Source organism: Mauremys reevesii, linkage group 2 (assembly GCF_016161935.1).
Source record: "Mauremys reevesii isolate NIE-2019 linkage group 2, ASM1616193v1, whole genome shotgun sequence".
Taxonomy (NCBI): Eukaryota; Metazoa; Chordata; order Testudines; family Geoemydidae; genus Mauremys; species Mauremys reevesii.
Genome location: NC_052624.1, coordinates 203082477 through 203109059, shown reverse-complemented (window position 1 = coordinate 203109059; position 26583 = coordinate 203082477). Strand labels below are relative to the sequence as shown.

The 26583-nt window shown below is 43.1% G+C and overlaps 1 protein-coding gene and 1 long non-coding RNA gene across 4 annotated transcripts in view; one reads left to right on the top strand and one right to left on the bottom strand.

The window, feature by feature from the left end:
• Positions 1-2181: 2181 nt before the first annotated feature.
• The window catches only part of AKAIN1 (A-kinase anchor inhibitor 1), a 39807-nt gene continuing 15405 nt past the window's right edge, over positions 2182-26583 (bottom strand). Inside the window, exons 1-2 of one of the 3 annotated variants that reach the window (XR_005594324.1) lie at positions 9144-9276; positions 2981-3097 (exon numbers count right to left, since the gene is read on the bottom strand). Coding sequence is in view for 1 of the 3 variants with exons in the window: in XM_039525673.1 (XP_039381607.1) it covers positions 2907-3097 (191 nt within the window). In the remaining 2 variants the exon portion in view is untranslated. Of the gene's footprint in view, positions 3098-9143; positions 9277-26583 lie in introns of those variants that run through there. The other 2 variants (XM_039525673.1, XR_005594323.1) reach the window with 2 other exon arrangements.
• On the top strand, positions 5453-26086 carry LOC120398333. The gene is made up of 3 exons (XR_005594325.1): positions 5453-5574; positions 6517-6609; positions 25956-26086. It is a non-coding gene; the product is annotated as an uncharacterized LOC120398333 (long non-coding RNA).

The window sequence follows — 26583 nt, the reverse complement described above, 5'->3', positions numbered from 1 at the left end:
ACCCATATATGGGAACTCCCACTGTCAACAGAAGAGCCTAAGTGTACAATATGTAGTACAGCTACATATTATGGATATGAGACCCACATTGTACTTCTGAGAGAAACTATACTATTTAGATAACTATTGTTTTCAATGCTTCCTCCATGCCCCATCTGTAGTTTCAATCTAGTGTGATTAGGCCTGAATAGTTTCAATCTGAAAATTAAGCAGCTAGATCAAAGAATGAATTCTTTTCCCTTTTCCCCAGAACTCAGACTTCTGTCATGACAATGGAATTGGTGGCCATGACTTACCTGTGGGAAAGAGTGTTAAGAATAGCTAAGGCACTGAACATAATGAAATGTGATCTAGAATTCTGAGAGGCCATATTGCCACTAAGCTAAGGAGGAACATGATGCACACTGCACTTTGGTTTTGAGAACCGGAATTTCAAAGAGGTTTTGAAACTGCACTGAAGGTTTTTATGTATTTGAGCCAAGATTGTTTGAGTTAAAAAGACAATTTAGAAGCAACTTTGGGAAGGAAAAGGATAATCTGGGATGTTTTCTGTGAACGGAAAGAATATCCTTAAAGGGATGATGTGCATCTCCTTTCCTTTGCTCTCCAAGTGAGAATTTCAGAGGCTGAAATGCATCCTCTGTCTCCAACTACGGAGTCACTCCAAACTAACATCATATTCTAAATTGACCTTTCCTGCCCGCCAGACTCAGAATTGGACCTTGCTCTTGATCTACTTTTCTAGAGCTCCAGAGTAACTAGCAATATGCTGGTTGTTTAGACAGAAGCCCTCTCTCCGCTCAAGGTTGATACTTCCCATCAGCCATCTGTCATATGACCATAAAAGACAACAACACAACAGCTTCTTCCTTCTCTTAGTTTTTGTCCGTCTTTGATTAGTGAAATTCATTAAATAAAAACTAAGACCTATGTGAGTAAACGGAGGATGTTTCATTGCAGTTCAGTTCAGCTTTCCACCATTTAAGGGTTAAGAAAAACTGGTTTTATTATTTGGATTTGGACTGGGCCAGATCATTATCTGGTGTAAATCAGCATCGATCAATGGGAGCTAATAGAGCAAAGCAGAACATTAGAGGATAGGTGGTTATTATGGAGTTAAACCTCAGCCCATGAGAAAGAATCCTGAAGTTTAGCACTGGCGGTAGTTTAGTACTAGCAATACGGTGCACCAAGTAATAGCCAATTAATCTATAAACCAAAAGAATACTCTGAGAAATGTCTCATTGAGAAGCAAATGCATTTAGGAAAGTTTGTCTCCCTCTTTACAGACTCCTGATGCTGCATCTGCTTTCTCCAAGTGAAATATTTCTACATGTGCTACATCTTGTGCTCATTGTGGCCAGTATTACAGAAATTAATTTGAGGCAAAGGCAAGATCATTTCTTGCCTGGTGTACATGGATCTTCACTCCACTGGTATCCAAATGCAACCTACAATTCAACAACTGAACATAAAGTGAAAAAGTTACATTGAATTAATTTGGCTTTCATATAGACTTCATGCAGTTCTATTATTAGCATTTAAGGGCATTTCTTAAGTGTTACTTTAGTGTACATGTATATAATGTGAATCTATATTAAAATTGCAAATAGTTGAAGTCATTTTAGACCCAGCAATTGGGAAACAAATGTCTTCTATCCCAAAATTAATTCATAGTGTCAGGGGCGGCTCTAGAAAGTAGGCTGCCCCAAGCAGCGCGGAGCGCTGCGCCGCCCTTCCCCGGTCTCGCGGCGGGTCCCGTCTTCCCGCGGCTCCGGTTGAGCTCCTGCCGGCATGCCTGCGGCAGGTCCACCGGAGCCCGGGACGAGCGGACCTGCCGCAGTCATGCCTGCGGGAGCTCAACCGGAGCCGCGGGAAGACGGGACCCGCTGCAGTCATGCCTGCGGCAGGTCCGCTCGTCCCGGGCTCCGGTGGACCTCCCGCCGGCATGCCGGCGGGAGCTCAACCGGAGCCAAATGCCGCCCCCCCGGGAAACGGCCGCCCCAAGCGCCTGCTTGGCGCGCTGGGGTCTAGAGCCGCCCCTGCATAGTGTATTTTCAACCTCCTGAATTTTCATAAATTCAAAAGCTTTACATATTTTAGCTATTTTAATTCTATTAGTTATTATAAATCTAAGCATACATGAATTTGAAAAACTGGAGGAAGAATTAGGCAGCAGTATAACATCCTGGGTTCTTTTCTTTTCTTTTATTACTGGTAAAATTAAAGGAATCGTTGAGGCTCACAAATAATATTTTGTGCAAAAAATTAGAAATATACCGGACATTTACATCATCTGCAGCATAATGAGTGAACTATATAGTCATAGATAATGTACTTTGTAAAGAGACTGTAAAAGAACAAAAAAAGATATTTGTGCATGAAACTTTCCAGATCCATTTTACAGCAGCTATTTTGTATAGTCCACATTCTATCAAAATAAAACACAAACTTGTGTTTCAAGGAGCCTGAAAGTGCATCTCCTACACGCTACAATATATTGTTTAGTTGACATGGCCAATCCCTAGTAAAATCTGTAACTCAGTGGAGATATCTGCCAACTGAACAGACACAGACAATGCACATAAGATTCATACAGAAGGGCACTAACAATAAGCTTTTGCATATAAAACCATCCCTTAAGAAGAGATTGTGCTTGAAACTATTTTATAGCTACAGTATTTTTGTTCATTATGTTTAAGAGGCACTGCATAAATATGAAGTGAGTCACCTAATGCACTTAATATTTCTCAATTGAGAACTATTGCAGCTTTACTCTATGTCTAGGTGCTGATTATACTTTGGTTTGCTTTACAGTAGTAACATTGCACTGGCAACACAGCTGATACTAAGAGGCAAGCTGGAGATACTGCCAACTGGAGGACCAAAACAAGTAGTTCACTCTTTTACTTCTTTTCATGCTTCTTGGTTAATTCTCCTCTTTCTAACTGCAGACTCACACTGCTGTTTACTTTCTTCTCCTTTTGTTGGCTCTCCTGAGAGACTTGCTGAACTGCCTGCAGGATGGCAGTTTGCACAATCTGTTTGCTGGCATTCTGCAGTGCAACTTCTTCTTGTTCATTTCCAGATTTCTCACCTACAAAAAAAAAAGTTTGAAAAAAAGGAATTTAAGTATTTTTGCTACTTAAAATACATTAAATGTAATACAGAAAAATTCTGTTAGCAAATTGTAAAGGTAAAGATTAAATAAGACACCTGCCATAACAGGAGGTGATCTAGAAAGGTGGATCTGTCTACAACATTATCAGAGTCAACACAGCCTTCAGCAAGAATGAAGAGGGATGGCTTGTTCCTGCATAGATCCACCACCTGAATGGAGGAGGGGGTGTGCGTCAGATAGAAGCGCAACTCAGATATGGAATGGATACATGTTTACTTGGTAGGTTGAGAGGAGAGGAGCCTTCCACCAACCCTCCTGGACAACAATTTACTTGGGCTATGCTCTTGGATGAGGATATAGACTTAGCATATCTGACACCTTCACCTTTACTGCTATATAAAGAAAGACTATGCTTCTAACAGTTTATTTACCTTTAATAATAAAAAAAAGCACCAAACCCAAGTCCTGCTGACATCTGTGTCAAAATTTCCATTGGCTTCAGAATTTGAATTATTTTAAGGTGTAAACTGATTAATCTTTAACAAACTACACCTGCAAATATATTTGCATAAAAACGTTACTGACCTGTTCTGTAAGTGCTGCTCATGAGGGTGCAGATGTGTATTCCACTCAGGTGTGTTTGTGCCTAGTGCACCAAGAGTTGGAGATTTTTTTTCCCTGCAGCAGTACCTGTCACTGTCAGGACAGTGTATACACCCTCGGTCTCCTCATGGCCCCTTCTGAGTCTATGTAAGGGTGCTGCTAATTCCTAATTTCCCCACCTCAATTCCTTTGGACCAGAGAGAGAAACAAAGACTCCAGGGAACAGAGGATGGAGGGTGGGTCATGGAATACACATCTGCACCCACATCTAAAAAGAACAACAGTTACAGAACGGGCAAGTAATTATTTTTTCTTCAAATGTGTGCAGATGTTCATTCCACTCAGGTGACTCACCCCCAGTACACGCTTGGAGTCTAGTTAAACAATGACTATAATATTAATTTGCCAAAATTTTCATCTGGTCCTGATGCAGTTAGGATGGCATAGTGATGCATGAATGTGTATAGTGAGGACCACATGGTAGTCCTACAAATGTCCAATATAGGAACATCTCTCAGTAAAGCAACTGTTGAAGGTGGAGCCCCAGTAGAATGGGCTGAGAGTTTGGAGAAGGAGTGTCAGCTATCCAATATGCTGTCGTGATCCAGGAGGTGATCTATCTTGAAATCGTCTGCATTGAGACTACTTGCCCTTTCATACAATCTGGAGAGGACACAAAAAGACAAGGTGATTGTCTGAAAGTTTTGGTCCTGTCCAGGTGGAAGGCAAACACTCACCTAACATCTAAGATATGTGGAAATTCCTCATCATTATTAGAACGTGGCTTAGGAAAGAAAGCCAGACATTCTAATGTCTGATTTAAATAAAAAACTGACACTACTTTGGTTAAAAACTTTGGATGTGGCCTCAAAACTATCTTGTCCTTGAAAAATATTGTGTAAGCATGGCTCATTATCAAAGCTTGCAGTTCATATACTTGTTTGGCTGATGTAATGGCTATGAGGAATATGGTCTTCTGTTCGGGCCAAAAGTAAGCAAATGCTCAAAAGCAGGCTCCTAAGAGCTGCCAACACAAAGTTAAGGTCCCAGGTTAGCACCACATCCCTAATAGGTGGAAAAAGGCACATCACTCCCTTGTGAAATCTAGTCCTGGCAACCTGGAGAATACCAAGCCCCTGGGACAAGGGGATAGATAGCTGAGATTGCTGCAAGGTGAACTCTCAGGGAACTCATGGAAAGGGCTGAGGATTTCAAATTAAGATGGTTCTCTAAGATGTTCTGGATCCTTGCCTCTGAAGCTTGTAGCTCATAACTAGGGGGACATATGGAAGACCTTTTCTCCTTAGCCGTGTAAGTTGTCCTTGTTAACTGCTTTCTACTGTTAAGCAGAACCTCTTGAACTGCCAAGGAACATGACTTCTCTTTGTCTAGCCACTCACAAGCCATGCAGTGAGGTGAAGGCTCTTGAGGTCTGGATGCAGTTTGTGACCATACTGCTGTTGCACTAGGTCCTGGAGGAGAGGCCGAGGATGAGGAAACTAAACTGAGAGACTGAAGTCTGAGATCAGCATGGCCTGAGCCATGCCAAGTCTACGAGGATTAACCTGACTTGATCTTGTTTGTTTGTGAATGACTGGAGGATCAGGGACGTGCATACATTAGATCCAGTCTCCACACCAACAAGAAGGTGTCAGTGAGAAAGTCTGGACTGTGGCCCACTTAAGAACAAAATGGATGATTCTTCCTATTGTCTTTTGCAGCGAACAGATTGACTAAGGGAACACCCCATGTTCAGAAGATGGACTTCAGCATCCTGTTCTTGAGAGACTACTTGTAGTTGTGGGAGAATCTTCTGTGGAGGAAATCAGCCAACTGATTCTGAATGTCAGGTAAATGTGCCACTACAGGAGTGATGTCCTCTGTGATGCAAAACTCACAAAAGCTCATGTCTTCTTGACAGAGCTGAGTGGAGCAAGCCCTGCCCCCTCTTGTTCAGATAGTACAAGGCAAAGGTATTGTTGGTCCAAATTTGGCCCAACAAGCCCCCTGATACGAGAAAGGCAGACTCAAGACACTCTGCGAATAACTCAGAGCTCAAGGACAAGTTGCTATGCAGATTGGACTCTTCCTCCAACCAAAGCACTTGAGTTTTTGAGCACCTCAGCCTATTAGAGCAGTTGGGTGAGAAAAGGGAATGCCTACACATCCATTGTCTGGGGTCATTCACCACTCCAGGGAACATATTACCGCAGGCAGGAGCTTTTTAAGCCAGAAGAACTCATTATTTAAGCCAGAAGGTGGCATAGGAAGTAGTCTGAGCAACTAGGTAAATCCATGGCTGACTGCTAAGTTGGACTCTCTCACTTCACTCCTGAGCCCTACCTTATTCCTGATTTCTGCCTTCCTGTCCTGTTCCCCTGGTTCCCACCTTGTTCCAGATCCCTACTTCTCTGCCCTACCTACTGACTTTGGCTCTGACCCTTGGCTTGACCTCTGGCTCTGACCTACACCTCTGATTCCTGGCTCCTGACTCTTGCAGCAACCATTAGGCCTGACCACCACTGGTCTGACCATCTACATCCCAGCCTATGACACCAATCTGTTCAGGTTGTGTCTAGGTGATAGCCTCATGGTTGAAATCTGTCTATGTGGCCCAGCAATCTCAGGCAAGTCCGAGCTGTGATGGACAGATGAGATCTGAGGGATTTGCACAAGTCATGAATCATTTAAAACCTGTGAGGAAGAAAAGTACTCAAATTCATAGAATTCAGTAGGGTCCCAATGAACTTGAGCCTCTGAGTTGGAATAAATATAGACTTTTCCTTGTTCAGAACGAGTCCCAGATGACTGAAAAAGCAGATGATTAACCTGATGTGGCCCCAAACCAGATCCTGTGAAGAATCTTGTACCAGCCTATCATCCAGGTAAGGGAAGATGTGGATACCGTTCTTCCTTAAGAAGGCCGCCACTACCACTGAACATTTAGTGAATACACAAGAAATTGAAGACAAGCCAAATAGAATTACCATGTCCTGGCAATGGCGGTTCCCCCCACCCCTCACCAGAAAGCTGAGGAATCTCCAGTGATTGAGTAATACCACCACAGGGAAAATATGTATTTCAAAGATCAAAAGCAGCAAACCAACTGTTGATATCTAGCGAGGGGAGTATAAAAGCAAGGGTAAACATGTGGTATCTCAGTTGCTTGAGGAACTTGTTGAGAATCTTAAGGTCCAAAATAGGTCTCAGTCCTTCCTTGGACTTGGCAATAAGGAAATAATGGCAATAGAAGTCCTGTCCTTGAAACTGCAGGGAAACTTTCTGTATAGCCCTTAGAGTGAGTGGAGATTGAACTTCTTGAAGGAGCACAGACTTGTGAAATTGGTCCCTGAAAGGGGATTGGGGAAGGGGGACGAATAAGAACTGGATCAAATATCCCAGTCCCTTAGTAGTTAGGATCCACTTGTCCAAGATTATGGTCTCCCAAGTGAGGAAAATCTGTCCCGAATGGGTGATTGGGGGCAGGGGGAAGGGATGGGTAGATCATTGGTGGTTGCATTGCTGGTCTTGAAGAATTCATGAAAAAAGTTGTTTCCCTACAGCAGGTTGAGGGCGATACGATTGGTTAGACTGGAACTGGATGCTCTCCTCTTCTGAGGCGTCTGTCTCTTCCTAGGAGAATCATAGTGCCTTGGGGGATAAAAGGGTTGCCTCTGGTATCATTGAGAATATTATTGAGGAGGCTTATACTGGCGTTTCTTGGTGGCCAGGTGTAGGACACACACTGTCTTCCACCCCCAGAATGTGTGAGTCTTAAGAGTGCAACACCTCATTTGTGTTGTCTGAAAACAAATATTGACAGTAAAAACATAAGTCCTCAATAGATTGCTGAATGTCCAGCACTATCCAGGATTTACATAACCTTTCTCATTATAATTGCAGAGGCCACAGCCCTGGAGGAAGCATTTGCAATGTCTAGGGCAGACTAGAGTGAAATCTTTGCCATCATTAATAAGGCCCTGAACTCTTCCTTTGTATTGTCCAGGAACTTTGACATCACTTGCTAATTAAGAAAATCATGTTTCACCAGGAGGGTTGCTGGTTTACTATTCTCATCTGGAGTGAGGCAGTAGTATAAATCTCTCCTCCTAATGCATCTAGTCTCTTAGACTCTTTATTTGGGGGTGGGATTGCAATTTCCCCTGCAGCAATCTCTCATTAACAACTGTTGACAACTAGGGAGTTCAGTGCTGGGTGGGAGTAAAAACACTAGAACCCCTGAGAAGGGACATCACTGTCAGAGTTAGAGATGCCAATGTGAGTCACAAGGTTTTCTCCAGCTGCAGAAAGGCATCATTAATCAGGAGAACTACCTTTCCCAGTGTAGATGCTTGGAGGATGTCTAATAACTTGTGGGTATTTTTCCTATATTAGTTCAGGTTCAATGTCCAGGGCTATAGCCATTCTCCTAAGTAAGTCTTGGTAGAATTTAAAATTCTCTGGGACTGGAGAAGAGGAAGTCAGTACCTCTGAGTCATTCAGAGAGGGCAAAGCCAGAATTGCGGGGGCCAATGTTGCCTCTTAAGGCAAAGGTTGATCATCTGGCAAGGGCTCACCCACAAGAAGTGGTTCAGGAGGACGGGTATCCTTCTGTATCTGCATCAAAGGTGGCTCTGGAGGTTTGTCTGTCTCACAACTGGATGGGAGGGGGAATCTATCCTTGGACAAGTGCTGAGGTCCTGACCTGAGGGAGAGAGATCCACCCCATCAGTCCCCTGAAGGCCATTGTGGGAAGGGCTGTGGCACAATAGGCCAGTACATATTGGACCAGGATGATCTGCCCTTGCTATAAGAGTGGCTGTGCTCTTTTTTGTCCCCTAGCTGATGCTTGGATGATTTGCCTGACCCCTTTCATTGAGAATGAGATGAATGAGAGCTGGACTCAGAATTTGATGAGTCCTCAGAGTAGTTCATGGGCATTGGTGGAGCCCACCCCAGTGGGACCACTGGATATCCCAATTTGTGTATTGACCAATGAAGGGGAGGTACCATCAGTTACTGTAAGGGTGTCTTGGGATGGCTGGATGAATGGATCCAGGACCAGGAAGGAGCATACTGCTGGTACTGATGAGCCTGATGGAGCCAGTCCCAACTCCAAAAAGCAACTAGGCACCAAGCAAGTAAGCAAATAGGTATCAAGGTCAGAAGTGTAGCAGGCACTGAGGACAGAGGGGGCAATTGTACCAGCCCCACAGGCACAACGACCATGGACAGTGCCTGTTTCTTCATCAGTACTGGGGCCATAAGCATTTGTAAACTGGGTCCCGAAGTCAAAGGATGTGATGGACATAGAGTCACTGTGGGTCCCAATGTAGAGCTCACCTCTTGTGTAAACAGAGGCACAGAGAGACATAGGAGATCTGCTGCTGCCATAAAGGATTGCAGAGCAAAAGCTTACTGAAAGGGATGGCACTGCCACAGTGTTCCTAGGTGCCGAACGCGATGTCTGTCTCTTGGATGGCTCTGGAGTCAATAGTATCATACCAGGATCCTCCCACCTCACTACCGGGGAGACACAAGTTGATGGTCCAGATCTACCTTGGGTACCTGGGTCTTGATGTCGCTTAGTGCCCTGTTATGGATGAAGAGGATAATGAATTTCTCTTCAAGGTCTGCTGACTCTGATCTATTTTATGGGTCCTCTTATGGGGAACCCCAGGAGAAGGCGAACGACCCCTTTCCCTTCTAGGGGTCTTCCAGAATTACCGCAGAGGTAGAGGATGCCTGAGGATGGCTGGCCAAATGATCTGATGAAGGCCCTGATGCTGAGGCAGGCCTCATAGTTAGGGCCCTACCAAATTCACAGCTGAAAAACGTGTCACGGACCTGTGGAATCTGGTCTTTTGTGCGCTTTTACCCTATACCGGGGATCAGCAACCTTTGGCACGCGGCTTGCCAGGGTAAGCACCCTGGCAGGCTGGGCCAGGCGGTTTGTTTACCTGCCACACCGGCAGGTTCGGCCGATCACAGCTCCCACTGGCCGAGGTTTGCTGCTCCAGGCCAATGGGGGCTGCGGGAAGCAATGCAGGACAAGGGATGTGTTCCCTCTAATTTTTCCCACACCTGTGTGAAACGAATATTGTTATGTGCACCAATATGGAGGTGATGTGTCAGGTGATGTGTCACACATCACCTCCATATTGGTGCATATAAAAAAAATTCATGTGGGAGGGGCAAGGGGTTCGGAGTGTGGAGGGGGCTCAGGGCTGGGGCGGACAGTTGGGTGCAGGGTTGTGAAGGCTCCGGCTGGGGGTGTGAGGTCTGGGATGGGGCCAAGAATGAGGGGTTTGGGGTGCAGGAGGGTGCTCCAGGACTACAGTGGGGAGAGAGAGGACTCCCCCCACAGCTCTAGCTCCCCACAGCAGCACCTGGGCTGGGGGGGGAAGAGGCACCTCTCCCACTGTGTCAGCTCTGGGGCTGGGGCTGTGGGATAGGTGCCCCTCCCCTGGCCGTGGAAGGTCTGGGCTGGGGCTGGGTTTGGGCCAGGCGAGAGGTGCCCTGGCTGCAGCAGGTCCGTGGCTGAGTTGTGGCGAGGGGCCGGGTGCCACGGCCATGGCCACAGCAGGTCCAGCCATGACTGCGTTCGGCCTGCCCTCCCCCAACTGCGCGGCTTACAGGAACTTAGGTCACGGTATTGCCACCCTTACTTCTGCACTGACTTGGGAGCTGGGTGGCCAGAGAGCGGCGGCTGTTGGCCAGGCACCCGGCTCTGAGGCAGCACCCCACCAACAGTAGCACAGTAGTAAGGGTGTGAATACCATACTATGCCACTCTTATTTCTGCCCGGCTGCCTTCAGAGCTGGGTGGCCGGAGAGTGGCGGCTGCTGACTGAGGGCCCTGCCCTTATATGGCCTTGGGAAAGTCCATGGAGAGGAGCAGGGTGTGCGCTATTCCCCGATGAGTACTGCTGTGGGGGAAAAGTCTCTGGCTCTCAGTGCACCAGGTGTGAACACATCTGAGTGGAATACCACTTGAAGAACTACCCACATTACTGAAAAAGCAACTAGAGGTGCATATTGCTTACTTAAGAAAAGTTGTCTTATTGATTCTTGTTTCATCAGTGTTACAATCAAGAGAAGAATTGGAGTAATGTAGCAACAGAGGGTCAGGATCCTCAACTGGTGTAAACTTGGTGCAGCTCCACTGAAGTCAATGGAACTACAAGGATTTACATGAGCAGAGAAGCTGGCCAAAAGTTTGCAGTGAAGTAAATGTAGATGGGCTACAGTCAGGAATAATCATTCAACAGGAAAAACCTTGTATCATGTTAAGGATTTGTCTTTATCCAAGAAAAGAAAAAGAAAAAGAAAAGAAAAGAAAAGAAATGCCAGTGTTAAGGACACAGGGCCAGATATTTTTAGGCATGTAGAAATGCAGATAGGCACCTAATGGGGTTTTCAACAGCAAGAGATGTTTGGCTCCAGATACTTGATTTCAATGGGAGTTAGGTGCCTAAATACCTTTTGAGGATTGGGGCCCTAGATGATTTTGAAATTCCCATTAGCCACCTATCTGCACCTATAGAGACCTAAATGCTTTTGAAAATCTGTCTGAGAGTGCTCAGAAGTCTGCGAGTTTGCCACGGAAGGCACAGATTTCATGACCTCTGTGACTTCTGCAGTGGCCACCTCCCCCCCAGCAGCAGCAGGAGCTTGGGTGGGATCCCTCAGCTCCTCAGGGGAGATGCGACCAGGGGGCCTTGCACGCTGCCTCTGCCTGCAGGCACCGCCCTCGCAGCTCCCATTGGTCACAGTTCCTGGCCAATGGGAGCTGTGGAGCCAGCGCTCAGGGAGGCAGTGCACAGAGCTGCATGGTCACACCTCTGCCTAGGAATGTTGCCACTTCCAGGGAGGCATGGAGCTGGGTAAGGAGCCTGCCAGCCCAACCAATGCCCACCCCCAAAGTACCAGTGCAAGTCCCAGGCCATGTGGCGCCACCTGCTCCCCTTGCCCCAAGCACCAGCGGGGGTCCTGGCCTCCCCTCCCCCGCACCCGCAGCACACCCCCCCCGGGCCACCCCTCTCCCCAAGATGTAGTCAGGGGTATATAGTACAAGTCATGGATAGGTCACGGGCTATGAATTTTTGTTTACTGCCCATGACCTGTCCATGACTTTTACTAAAAATACCTTTGACTAAAACGTAGCCTTACTCATAATGCAAACTCTGCATAATAAGTGAGCTCATTTCATTCTTAATTGGCCCTGTTGTGCCTCAGTATCAGGATATGTAATTGTCTTTCTGTTCTGAAGCCACATGAGAGGAGTTCTTTACATAATAACTAGGGTAAATCAGAGTCCACTGAAGATTAAGTTCTGTGTGAAGCATTCTGAGCTGTGAGAAATTCCCAGTCTTTACTTTACAAATCTTTCAAGATAAAATTTAAGATTCTTATGACAGGGTAAATAGCAAAATGTTGTTCGCATCTGATGGAAAACAATGCAAAGTCTTGGTGTTATATGTCCAAATCAAAAGCACAACACCACCCAAACTACTAAACTTATGAGAAAGGGAATCTGTGAACTCTAATACTTTGTAAGGATAGATGTTGTTTAGTTTTAGCGAGGTCATTTTGAAATGTAACGATTAACTTAATGTCATTTTATTTTTAAATTACCATACTATAAGATAGATTTTGGCCAAAATATATAATAGAAATGTGGTTTACAGTTTTGAAAGAATTTATACTTAGTATTGGAGCTGACAACATTTGGTCCCATGTTAAAGAAGCTAAATCAAACTCCTAGAAAGTCAGATTTTAGATGAAAACATTGACACAATGGAACCACTTGAATGCTTGGCACTACCTGCTCCCGTCTATTCAGTTTCTTCCATTCCCAAGCATTTGAAACAGTAAGTGTTTTCTGGATGCAGTTCAATGTCATTTAACAATAAAATGCACAATATTTCTCTATTATCCAAGAACTAATGTATCACAGAGCCAATTTGTTCTCCTGTAAGGCAGTCAGAGGTCATCCAAGTTCAGCTGGTGTCCTAAAGGTGATATTTTATCAAGAGGAATGGATAAATATAAGATTGAAAACAAAGCAACATGTGTTAAAGTAGGGTTTATGCAATTTCATATAAATTTCTAGAAGCTTGATGTGTGTCCAAAAATTTCGCTTCATCCACCAAATCAGTTTTTATTCCTAACAAAACATACTGTTACCAAGCATGATGCTGTTGAATGTTGTCCTCCCTCCCCGCATTTATCTAGGGGTACTTCCATGTTTATTTCACAAGTTCTTCCTGATTTTCTGCATTTAGATTATATTATATAAATCTGAACTTGAATTTATTTCTGAAGATGATACATCAGGGTCTTGTCCACAATAATACCAGAGCTTCACAGACATTTTTCACACTGTGAATAGCCACATGTGAATTAATTTTCTTCCTGTGAAGTTTGTTCTCCCCACCCCCATGAAAAATGGGCAAACAATTAAGTGTGGTATGTTTCCCAAATCCATGAAAATGTGACTTTTGTGATTTTTTTTTGCCTGTGATGATAGAATTTTTGCAGAACTCCAGACTGCAGCATGCATAATGTAACGTGATTAATTTGTTGTTTAGTGTTTTGAAAGTGTCCAGCAAATCACTGATTTACTATGCTGACATTACATAATGGATCAGCCTATGAAGTTTGGAAATGTGTAACAGTAAGCAATTTACTAAAACTCCACATGCTATTGCTGTGTGAGTATTTGCATGAATGTTTGATCTAATTATTTTACAAAGGGAAAATCGTGGGGGGGGGGCCTACATTCCCAGAGTGGTGCTCTGAAGGGCTTGGTCCATGGCACCAGGTAGGGTGCTTTGAGGGCAGGAAAAGGCTCTGGCTGGTGCTGAGGAGTTTTGTTTTGCAGCAGGTCCACTTCCAAAAAACTCTAACTCTAATACATCTTTCAGCAGAGGGGCTGTAGTAAGGTAACAGCATTGTGTCCAGAAACTAGACTTGTTTAATGACTAAGATCCTGATCTGGGTATCAAAGAGTAGGAAGGGATGATTTGGTATCCATACATTTTAATCTAGGTTCTTATACTGGCACCCATCACTATAGTTCCTCTATCTGCATAATAGAAATTTCTAAGTTATCTGACTCTTAAGTAAAAAAAAAACCTTAGCACTTGCAGAGCAGGGAGTGGTTATATTATCACTAATAAACAACACAGGCTTCCCTTTAGTTAGTTAGTTCAATTCCTGAAACTGCATTTAACTTAACTTTTACTCCAGCTAACACAATACATGGAAAATGGTTTGCAGAGTCAGTAGTTTTGTACCCCACCCCCCAAAATAATTTGAGAGGTTCACAAAGCCTCAGACTCTAAGGGTACATCTATACTGCTGCTGGGACCATGCTTCCCATCTGAAGTAGACATATGCTAGCTCTATTTGCGTAGTGTGGCTCAGGCTAGCCACCTGAGTACAGACGTTGGGGGTCTGGATGGGTTTGTAGTCAGACAGATGGCCAAGCTGCCAGCTGTTCTATCCCTGCTGCACTGCTATTTTTAGCACACTAACTCAAGCAGACCTAGCCTGTCTTTCTACACAAGCTGCAAAGCATGTTTCCAACTGCAGTGCAAATGTACCCAAAGAGTCACCAATCTCAGACTTAGAGTTCCAGTTTCACCAAAAACTGGCACTGTATATCAGCAGCTAAGCTTTTGAAGTACTCTTGGCTGGGATCAAAGCTGCTCTCCATGAAAGAAAAACTATTAATAATTTTGGGAAAATATAGTATTATAAATAGATTCCAAGGCTTTTTTCCCACAAATCAATGGAATTATTGTAATTAAAAATCAAGAACCTCTTGTGTGGAAGATCTCACATGCTCTGTGGTGTTTCCTGGCTTCAGAGTACATATAGGAAATGCTTTCAGGGAAACTGAGTTATAAACTAGGATTATAAAAACTGATTAAGATTTTCAGAAGGTGTCAACCCAGTTTGCATATAGTCACTTTCACACACACATATACACCCCTGCACCTGCTCCACCCCCTCACAAGCATCATGAGTCTTCTTGCATGACCTTGAAATCAAATCCCTCTCCCACCCCCTATAGTGTGGGCCTGCATTCAGACTTTCTGCCTTCAGCTTGCTACAGACCAGCTTTAATAATGTGTGTATGCCACAGGAAGTGAGTTTTCAACAGACAGTCACTCTACAGTAAGTCTCTGAATCACTCATTTCTCTCCACATATCCATGTGCAAAGTTGTGGGATATTATTGTGAAGTTAACCCATTAAAGACACAAGCCTGCTATTACACACGGGTAAATCAGAAGTAGCTCCATTAAAAATCAATGAAGTTTCAAAGTTATAAAATTGGTTTAAGTGGCAGCCAAATCAGGTATTTAGCAGGAAACAGAAGCAGCATTTCTGGTGAATTGAAGGAGAGCAGTGGCAGGATGGTAAATGAGGAGTGATCGTGAGGCATCTTAGACTAGGAAAAATTGAGTAGACATCACTCTTCACTGCCAAGCAATGTGGTGTTTATTCGTCCCATCATATCTTCCTACAGTATAGGGCTGCACTGAAGGCTCATAAAATGAAAGGTACCTTTTCCTTTTCATCAACAAAGTTGTGACTGCTCACTAGCAATTAGGATCCCTAAAAGCAGCTGTAGTAAGTGGAGGCAGGGGCTTTATCTTTAGTAGCACATATTACGCATGAACACATATGCATGTGAGGAGAATGGCTGAGCACATATAGCAGGTTACATAAATCCCAAGCATTCAAAGAAGAAAGGAAGTCAGAGGTAAAAGCTTAGGTTCTGCTTTGTCGCAGCAATGAGTGTAGTTTCATTTCAGCAAACATATACACTAGAAACTGTTCTTTATTCAAGTTTCTTTTTGTGTAAACAGCTTTCAAGTTACCCATATTTAAAACTAAAAATCACATTCTTTTTGGCAAATTTCTTGGTAGTAGTTTAGAACTTTTAATTGAAGCAATGGGGATTAATTTCTCTGACTTGGCTACAATCGTAATTTATGTAAATATGTTAAGTCTGAGTGAATCTTGAACCAGATCTGCATTTTGAAACTGCATATCAGTAGTACTTGCGTATATTCGCCATCCTTAAAAATGTACCATTTAATTTTATAACCATACAGTTTTGGATTGAAAGACTAATGATTTACATAAACCTGTTTATGCATTTCCATTTTCATGGGTGTTATATAATATACTGTATTGTGCTATTTAATTGCAATATGATAGCACAATTATGATTTTATTTACACAATTGCTCCGATAAAGTCTGGATACAGCAAATGGAGAAAAATATTGCTATCTAGAAAATCTCAATCATATATTAAAAGTTACTAAAATTAGATTTATAAGTTCACAACTAAAAAGCCCTAATGAAATTTCAAATTGAGATGGAAGTGTGAGAAAAGGAGACTATGATTAGCTAAGAACTACGACAACCTCTTTTAGGCACACTTTTAATTAAGGCAGAGAGGAGAGAATACAGTTTAAGAAAGATATAAGTGGAGTTGATGTATTTTATCTCTGTGGAAGAAGCTACAGGATGTTGCCTGTAATATAAAGTAATTGTTAACAGTCACGATAGTAATTTAAGCTTGTACAGGTGGATCCCTGTATCTACATGGAGTTCACTGCAGAATTAGGACCTTAGTTTGCAACCCATACATCTTCCTCTTGGTTTGTGCCAGTGGAAAAATTCTTTGAGGACATATTGTCTTCATTTTTGCTATATTAACACCCTGTAGGCGGCTGGCGTGCTGAGACCACTGCCTATCATGCTGACCAATATTATTTTATTGTTTCCTTATACTCCTCTGTCCGTCTGTCTATCTGCTGTCTCTTGTCTTGTACTTAGGCTACATCTATACTATGAACTAGGAGTGTAATTCCCCTGCTTACATACATGGAGCTCACACACAACTATAGATAGCAGTGTAGCCATAGTAGCATGGGAAGTGGCAGCAGAGGCACAGCTTAGAGGTGCCAAGTACATCTGAAACCCCCCAGTTTCAGGCGGGTTTGCACTTGGCCAGTCTATCCAGGCCTCTACTGCCACTGTCTGTGCTACCACAGCAGCACTGCTATTTATAGTTGTGTTAGCTCAATGAGAACTAGCACAAGTATGTGTACACAAGCAGGGGGATGACGCTCCTAGCTCGCAGGATGAGCATGTAAAGTCTCTGGGGCAGGAACAGTCTTTTTGTTCTTTGTACAGTGCCTAGCACAATGGGGCTTGGTCCATGAATGGGGTTATGACAGGGTAGCTGGTCTCTGTGGATAGACTGAGCCCAACGCCCCCTGGACTGGAGCAGGTGAGCCTAATCCAGTTAATTAGAGTGGTCCGGGCCTATAAAGGGCTGCTAGTAGGTGACTGGGAACGAAAGACTGAGACAGGCTGAACTCTGGGCAGCAAAGGCCATACTGGTGTCGAGTTAACTCCTGTAGTGAGTCCCTGGAACAAGGTGGAGCCAGAATATCAGGGAAGCAATCCTGTGGCTGCTGCTCCAAGCCGAAAGCAGAGCTGGCTGAGGGTAGGAAGCTGCCAGGAGCTGGAGTGGCAGAGATCCCTGGGACGGGTGGCTCTGAAGCCTGGGGGCTAGGTATTGGCTTAAGATTGTGTTCTGTTTGTTTAACCTTTGTTATAAAAGAATAAACATCCTTAACTGGGAGTGGCAGTGCATGCTTGGAGATGGGGTGCAGCAGCAATGGCACCCAGGGACAGGATTTTTGAGCACTATAATAATACAAATAATTAGGGTGGGTGGTGTGTGGCAGTATAGTGTACCACAAAGTGGGAAGCTGAGGTCAGTTCCTCAGTAGGAGTTGGGAGAGTGAGATCTTCTTCCATCTGATGATTCTTCTTTGGTTACATATTTTTGTGTATGTAATGTGTGTAGCATGATTTGTTTTTAGCATATAATTTAATATAAGATGATGAAAAGCTTATTTTCCAATTACTTTTATAAACTGGTTGAAGAGTTTCAGCCCTGGAAGCCCAAACAAAATAAGGAGGATTTCAAGGAGAGATTTAAAGGGTGAGGTTGTTTGGTGTCCAAGATCAGGGAGTTAATTGGTCACGTTGCTTGTATATTAAGAATGAATGAGGCAGTCACCAGGACCCCAACCCTGCAAACACTTATGCAAATGCTTAACTTTATGCATGAATAGTTCCCGCTGAACTTTGTGCTGGATTAGGGGCCTGCTTTGGACACATCTGAATCTAGATGTATGACAAGAAACCTTGGGTGTACGTTATAGGATTAAGTTGTAACCTTAACAAAAGTATATGTTTAAATGACTGAAATGTCTCTTTCTTGGTATTAGAGTTAGTTGTGTCTAATATTGCCTCTTATTCTTTATGCTGGAGTTATATGGAGACATGACTGACTAGTGTGGAAAGTCTGAGGGCAATACCCAGCTGATTCTACAGCAGAAAGAGAAGGGAATAAAAAATGCTTAAAAGCAGTTGCGCAATCAGATTCTTATGTGTATTTCAGCCTTTAAGCTGTGAATGAATAAGGTTCATTCATTGGTTCCATATACTCCCGGGGAAATTCTGCTCCACTGCGCATGTGCAGAATTTATATCTGTGACACTGACACTTCAATATTCATCACTGTCATGTAATTAGGATATGCTTTGTACAGAGTATGTCTTGTGAGGTATCATTCTAAAAATCTTGATCTGCTAGACATTAATCTCTCATTGGATTGTATGTGTTATCTTTGTATATGAAGTTTCAGTATGTGTGTTACACTGAAACATGTTATGAGGTTGAAAACACGCACAAGCAGCCTTTCAGGTACAACAGTAAAAAGGCCAAACAATGTTAATGACTTATTGAGGAAATGAACACAAGCACAGGATTACCTCAGGAACTGTGTACAATAGAAACCTCTCAGAGATAGCACTACACAATGGGAACTTCTGACCCAGGTCACAGCAAAAGAGCTTTCAAGCAAGTGGGGAGAAGATACAAAAGGGGGACAATGACATTGGGGGGCAGGACCTCAGTCTACCTGCAACAACACACCTGGAAACTCCTGATGGGCAAGGACTGAACTGTTGGAAGTGATGGTCCCAGGCTAGAAGGCTCATTAGCGTGTGTATGAAAACCTGGGAAAGCCAAAGCAACTTGTGCCTTAGGAGTCAGCCAGCCAGTTTATCACTCAGGGTGAGAATTTGCTAATTTATATCCTACTTATCTAGTGTGTTCTGCTCAATTTGCGTTTTTTGTTTATTTACTAAGGTAATCTGCTTTGATCTGTTGGCTATCCCTTATAATTACTTAAAATTAGGGTCACCACACAGCAAGTGTGAAAAATCAGGACAGCAGGTGGGAGATAATAGGAGCCTATATAAGAGAGACCCAAAAATCAGGAGTGTCCCTATAAAATCGGGACATCTGGTAACTCTACTTAAAATCTACCATGTGTACTTAATAAACTTGTTTTTGTTTTTAAACCAGTTTGTGTAATTCATAACTGGGGGGCAAAAAGCTGTGCATATCTCTGTCCACAGTGAAGGAGAAGGCAAATTTCAATTAGCTTACACTGTACAGTTGTCGGTGCAGCACAAGACAATAAAATTTTGGATTTACTCTCCAAAAGGGGAGTGCACTTGAGTGCTGGGCAATTCCTTAGGTGAAAGCCTTCCCATGCAGCACTGATTTCAGTGTCTGTGTCTTTCTGTAGGTGGGTGTGTCCCTATTTGTGTGTATGCTAGAGGAGGCTTGAGGGCCTGGCTTGGCAGGACAGGGTGAGGGAGCTCAGCCTGCAGGAACAGGCGGGCTCAGTGCTACCCCAGTACATCAGGTGGCACCCCAGAAGGGGTGGGTGGGGAACCCATCACAATGTCCTCTGCAGATTTCTTTGCTTCCCAGCAGAAAAATGAGTTTCTGATGGGGAAGCAAAGGGAAGCCACAAGAGCAGTCATGCAATCCTCCCCAGCAGTATGTTTCGCTTGCCCAGGGCAGCCAGCAGAGAGGTAAATCACTATGGGGCAGGAGGCAGAGCTGGGGAAAACCTGGCTTGTGGCTCCTACTCTGTGCTGGGCTCCGCTGTTAGTCCTGGCTGGGCTGATGAGGACAGGACTTCCTCTTCCCTTGCATGGCATCCAGGGCTGGGTCAGACCCACCCCCAGATTTCTCCCCTGGCTACAGGAAGCTCTGCAAAGTTCCTCCTTCCCCCCTCCCCCTGCTTCCTGCACCCATTGCTCCTCAGCTGCAGGCAGAGGGATCCCTTTACAGGGAGCTGCTCCCCATCCACCCAACCCCTGTGCATACAGAAGCCTTCATACCCAGACCCTCCCAGCAAGCCACATACTCCACACACCCAGAACCCCCCCGGATGAGCCCCAGTCTCCCCGGCCCTGCACCACCCCAACAAACCATCCAGATCCCCCCTGCCAAGCTCTATCCCCCCCCCCCCACAACCAGACCCCCCCCCCCCGCTGAGCCCTAACCACCTTCACCGGACCCCCTGCAGAGTCCCATTACCATTGCACCCAGAACTCCCCGCCCCCACAACAAGCCCCTGTGTATCCAGATTCCCCTCCTTACCTGGATCCCCCACTGAGCTGTCTGCACCCAGATTTTCCCACACAGAACCCTCTGAACCCACACCTGGATCTCCCCGAGACTAAGCCCCTCCACATTTGGATCTTGCCTTGCTGAGCCTACCTGACCACTCCTGGTGCACCTGGCATGGAGGGGCAGGGCCCTGGGTTGTTTCTGGGGCAGTTCCCATCCTGGCACTGTGTCGGGGTTTGGTGCAGCCTCAGCTCTGAGTCTGTGTCCCAGGGGAGGGAGGGAAGCTGCACAGTGATCTCTCACCTCAGTGCAGCCAGTGGCCTGTGCTCCTTAGTACCGTGCTGGAGCCTCCACATTTATTTGACAAATAAAATTTGCAGAATTTTAAAATACTGTGTGCAGAATTTTAAATTTTTGGGTGCAGAATTTCTTACTTTTTGGCACAGATTGCCTTCAGGAATAGTTCCATATTTTCCTAACTTAGTTTTAGGGGATATTTTAGCATTCACTCTTACTAGAACATTTAGAGCTCAGTCATCTTTTTCTAAAAGATATGCTCTAGTTTAAACAAATTTAATTTATGGAAGTCCTATGGCCTCTATTATACAGAGAGATCAGACTAGATCAGTGCTCCATTCTGGCTTTATAATAACCTATGAACCCAGCATAGCTCCTAGCACAGCCTCCAGTCCCCCCAGTCCATCAGCCAAGACACTGGAGCCAGCGCTGAGCTAGTACAGATCACTTTGCCAGCAACAGTCAGAGGCTGATAGATTGTGACTCAGTATGATCCAATTCTGAAAGAACAGGGAGATGAGTATAACCTGTCCCATAAACTCTGATTTAATGCTGAATTCATCATTCACATCTTTAAGAAGTATCTAGATATAGCATCCAAGCAAGAATCTCATGAAGCAGAGCTTTCATGACTTCTGTCTGGTGGTTTTTTGCCACTTTACAAAAACCAAGGAAAAAAACACCAGGAATTTCAGTGGCTATGTTAGTTGTATCAACACTATATTAAAAAGACTTCTGTGAATTTTCTTGTTCTGTTTGAAATATGCTCACTATAAATGAAGCATCAAACTTGCATTAGGAATTCACAAGTTCAAACAATATTTTTAAACCAGTCTATTTTTGTTGCTATTCTTAAACTTGTTCCCACAACTATTTCAATAAGATTAACTAGAAGCAAATTAAGTTTCTCAGTTTAATACATTCTAGAAGAACATTCAAGTTCTAAATAGGCCAACTATACAATTTACCAAAAAGTAAAGATTCAGAATTCTGTCATTATGGACTATTCAAATTAATCATCTATAATAAATATGTTCTGCAAGGAGCTATATTTATTCTTCACCTGCAGGGGCTGGATGCAGTTTTAGTTCTTTAAACAATTTTAGCCATTAGAAATCTTGTAGTACACAGACTATTCATATTTGTGGTATACATTTTATTGGAGATAATACATCAGGATAAAATATTTTGTTGTGACTTCAGAATATGGCTGATACACAAGTCTGGTAAGCAGACCCAGCTCCAAGAGAAAGCTGTATGGAACTGAATCTGAAGGCTAGTCTAAACACAAAGTCTTCTTAGAGCCAGAGTTCAGCAAACAAAGCTGATTCTTACAGAACATCTAAGCCCAGTTTTTCTAAAGCTAAAGGGAGACTTTAATTTCCATTTTTACAGTTATTCCCTTTAATGGATAAATTAAAGCTTCAGGTTAACCTCTCTCTCTCTCAAAGAGCACAATCTCTGCAGCAAATTCAGAAATCTGCTGAAGGGAAGACCTGAGCAGAGTATACAGCTTCTCTAGAGTGGAAAACCATTGTGGGCCCAATCCAATTCCTATTGAAATAAAGAGAGTGCTGACTTCACTGTGATTGGATCAGGTCTTATATGCACCATTGTATATTTAAATTATAAATGAATGGAAGGTCTCCAACAAAGAGAGCACAGTGGATAATATTAGATTTTGCCATTTGATGTAATGCGTTACACATTTTATAGTGATTTGCATCTGAAGATCTCTAAGAACTTTACAAACAGTAATTAAGATTTATAACAACATCTTTGTGGGGTAGGAATTATCCTATCTTTATTTAGATGGGAAAAGAATCAGTGAGGTTAAGTGACTTAACCAAAGCCAGTGACAGAACAAGAATAGAACTAAGATCTCCTGGTTCCCACTCCCCAATCTCTTACAAACTATATATGTGGCTTCCTGTCTAGTTAAAGATACCTGGCATCCAAATTACCAACATGATAGCCGCAAACAGCAGTTGCTTCTCATTTGAATACAGAGAGATGGGTGGATTAATGTGAAAATATGCTTGACTGGCCTAGACCTCCTCTGGTCATCTTGCTTGCTTAGTGAACACAAACATGAGCTTTTTCTAAATGCTCTTTGAATTATATATAACTGCTTAATATCCCTAATCATTAAAGGACAGTTCTACTCTGAAAATGGAATGTGTGTCTGTCAATTTGTGTATCAGATGTGCTCAGTCTAAAAGTGAAGAGACTTTTCTTTTCTCCTCTCAGCTGCCCGCACTGCAAGCTGGACCCTTAGACTCCTTACTAAATGTTTACTCTGACCCACTAACACACATTAAAACTACAAATTGTCTCATTTTACTTGCTAAAAAACACATTTTTCCTAGTGTGGATTTACCTGAGGTCATTTCCCCTTATTGTATAACCAGGTAAATTCATATCTGATTTGTTGTCCGTTATTCCCTTTAGGGGTCTTTCAAGCTGGGTCACTTTCAGATGATATATACATAGTCTAATGAAAATTGCACAGTTGAATCCTGACTATAGGAGAGTTCTTCCCTCCCCCCAAATCCAGCCAGTAAAAGGAGATGACCCTTTTGGCACATACGGAAAAAGAAAAAAAAAAACCACTGCAGACTTTTGGAAAAGAGGCTTGGTTATTTTAGAAAGCCAGCAGAAAATTCAGCCTCTTCAGGAGGTCTCTCAGTAATTCAGACTAATTATTTACAAGCAAGGTCACAACTGACAATAAAGCAAACAAGATTATGTACATGTGGAGTACTCCTTCAATCAGTGAAGAGTAGTTCTCTGAACAGCAGCTGCTCCCCTCTTAGGAGACTGTCCTCTTTACAAGTGCTGTTAGAAACTGGGTGCAGCTGACCTGCTTCCTTTCTGTGAACTCCTTTGGGTCCTACTTGTCACTCTCCAGACAAAGGCAGGGAACCTGAGTTTGCAGAGCATTGGGGGAGGAAATCATAACCAGGAAGCCTTTTTTTGGGCTAACAGATGTGCACCCCCTTCCCACTGACAAGTTATGAATGGAGGCAATAATCAATAGCAACCATTTCATGTTTTCAGCAGCTGCTCTGAATTAGAAAAGTAAGGTAGAGTTTTTTGTATTGCTATGTTAAAGACTCATCTCACAAAGAGCACCATTGTAAGTAGCATACAGTACACCACTTTCTGCCTCACACATTTGTGCATCCGTAGGAAAGAAAATCTTATTCCTTCGGGCAGAAGATTCCAAGATCTCTTGTAGACAGAGGTAGAAAAAAAAATCTTCTGATAATGCTACTTCAGAGATTAATGAGGTTATATGAGAGCAATACAGAGCTCACCTGCTTGGACTTCATAGACTGAAGAATCCTGAAGCAGTGTACCATTGTTAAGGTCATACTAGTCATGTCTGCCAGCACTGACACAGATATTGCTCCAATGACCATCTTTTTAAAATGTAATGCATGCTGTTCTGTACAAGTGTACAAACTACTAGAGTATGTGTATCAAGGCTGATTCCCCACTCTGGCACTTTGAGTGCAGAAGGTGTGTGTGGAGGGGGAGGGGGCACAAGGATTCTAAAAATTAATACTGACCACTCCAAGCTTGTATTAAACTCCCAAGGTTACAGCTTTTCTCTGACCTTGGATGGGTAGATGCTGCCACCACCCAAGTGCACAAAACCCCTTTTTGGAATCCAGGAAGGTGCACTTGGGAATTCCTTCCTGTGGGGTACCCTCAAGCCCTTTCACACACACCCCTCCAGGGAAGAGCTGAGAAAGAAAACAAAGGAAATTAGCTGTTTCCCACAGCTAATTAAACAACATATGCACAAACCTCTTAGGACACAAAAATCCAATCCTGTTCTTAAAAAGGGTAAATTTTATTAAAAAGGAAAAAAAATACATCTAGAACTTAGGCTTTTTGCTAGGTCTTAAAAAAATACCAAAAATTAAGCATCAAGATAGCTCTCTTGAGGTTCAACTTAAAGGTTTCAAACAAAACAAAAGCATTTGGGGGTTAGCACAGAGGAGTCCACAAGCCAATAAGAAAAATAAAAGATAAACCTAATTGCGTCTTTCGAGACATTCCCTGATCTACTTACATATTTGGAGGTTTCAAATAAGTAGTCTCTAGATACGAGCAGATGCTTTTTCATACCTGGCTTAAAGCTTCCTACAGCATAGTTCAGCCCTATTCCTGCTTTGCATCTCCTCTCTCCAGAGAACAACAGCAGCAGACAAAGGGAAAGTTTTTCCCCAATTTAAAAAAGTTATAGCCCTCCCATTGGCTCTTTTGGTCAGGTGCCCACTCCCTTCTTTTTACCTATGGGCTTTTTAAAAAAACAAAACAAACAAAAAAAACCCCAAACAAACAAAAAAACCTTTTACAGGTAAAGCAAGTAGAGAACAGCTATTAAGAGGGATTTTATAGCCAACTGGCTGGCTGAGTGTCCATAAAAGGGAGCTACCCTCTGCTTCATTTATCACAGTGTGTGTACCCTGATCATAGACTGATCACTTTGAGGCAATTTATTTCAGTCAGTCAATATATAGATAAATAAAAGTTCTTTTCAAACTAAAAATTAAACTTCTTATTTGTACCTTTAATACAAGGGAGACCAGGTCAACAAGAGTATATGAATAAATCCAGCTTTCACTATAGTTGATAATTCATTTAGGTGAATTTATTTCCTATTAATGTTGCTAGACTGAAACCACTGGAAAACGAGTTATCATTAAATATATCAGAGGGATAAATACCAGGGAGGGAGAGGAATTATTTCAGCTCAGTACTAATGTGGACACGAGAACAAATGGATATAAATTGGCAGTCGGGAAGTTTAGGCTTGAAATTAGACAAAGGTTTCTAACCATCAGGGGAGTGAAATTCTGGAACAGCCTACCGAGGGAAACAGTGGGGGCGAAGGACCTCTCTGGCTTTAAGATTAAGCTTAATAAGTTTATGGAGGGAATGGTTTGATAGGATAACGTGATTTAGTCAATAGGTCAATAACGTGCCACCACTGGTAATTAGTACCGAGGGTCAATGTTGGGATATTGAAAGTCTTTTTCCTGAGTGTCTGGCTGGAGAGTCTTGCCCGCATGCTCGGGGTTCAGCTGATCGCCATATTTGGGGTTGGGAAGGAATTTTCCTCCAGGGTAGATTGGCAGTGGCCCTGGAGGTTTTTCGCCTTCCTCCGCAGCATGGGGCAGGGGTCGCTTGCTGGAAGATTATCTGCTACTTGAAGTCTTTAAATCAGGATTTGGGGACTTCAACAGCTGAGTCAAGGGAGAGAATTATTTCAGGAGTGGGTGGGTCAGCTTTTGTGGCCTGCATCTTGCGGGAGGTCAGACTAGATGATCATAATGGTCCCTTCTGATCTTAAGTTCTATGATTCTATGATTTATCCATAGAGCAAGTACAGCAGACATTAGCGAGCAATTTTCCTCTAGAAGAACATATTCTCATTCCTGACCTGGAGGGACAAACTGTAGAGGTAAGAGTAATTCATTCTTTTTTTCCCCATTCACTGCTTTATTTATCTGCTTAGTAGATGCAGATTATTCCCAAGGCCAGTAGTTGATATGTCTGGAACAAAAAACCCCACCAAAACCAACACTAAGACCATCTCATTTAACATGACTACTGCACAGAAACCTAATTTCCATTATTTCTGGTGATCACTAATGATCTACTTTGGATTCAACCCATTGACCTGAAAATGAAGTGTGCCTTCAACTCTTTATCTGAATTTGACTTAACATATGATCAGGATAATTTAAGAAAATAAATTGTATTTCAACTCTCACTATATTAACACATTTAAGATTTTTTTTGACAAATTAGATTCAGATCTTAAATTAATACTAGAACTAATTCTGACCACACCTTAATCTTTTTTATTTCATTGTATATTTCAAGTACTTGCATAATTCATGCATAACTTAACCACTCAGCCACACCAAACTCATTGCAATTCAACCTTTATATCATACTGTGCCAAGCTTGTAGGGTTTGCAAACCCTATCTTATGACCAGTAG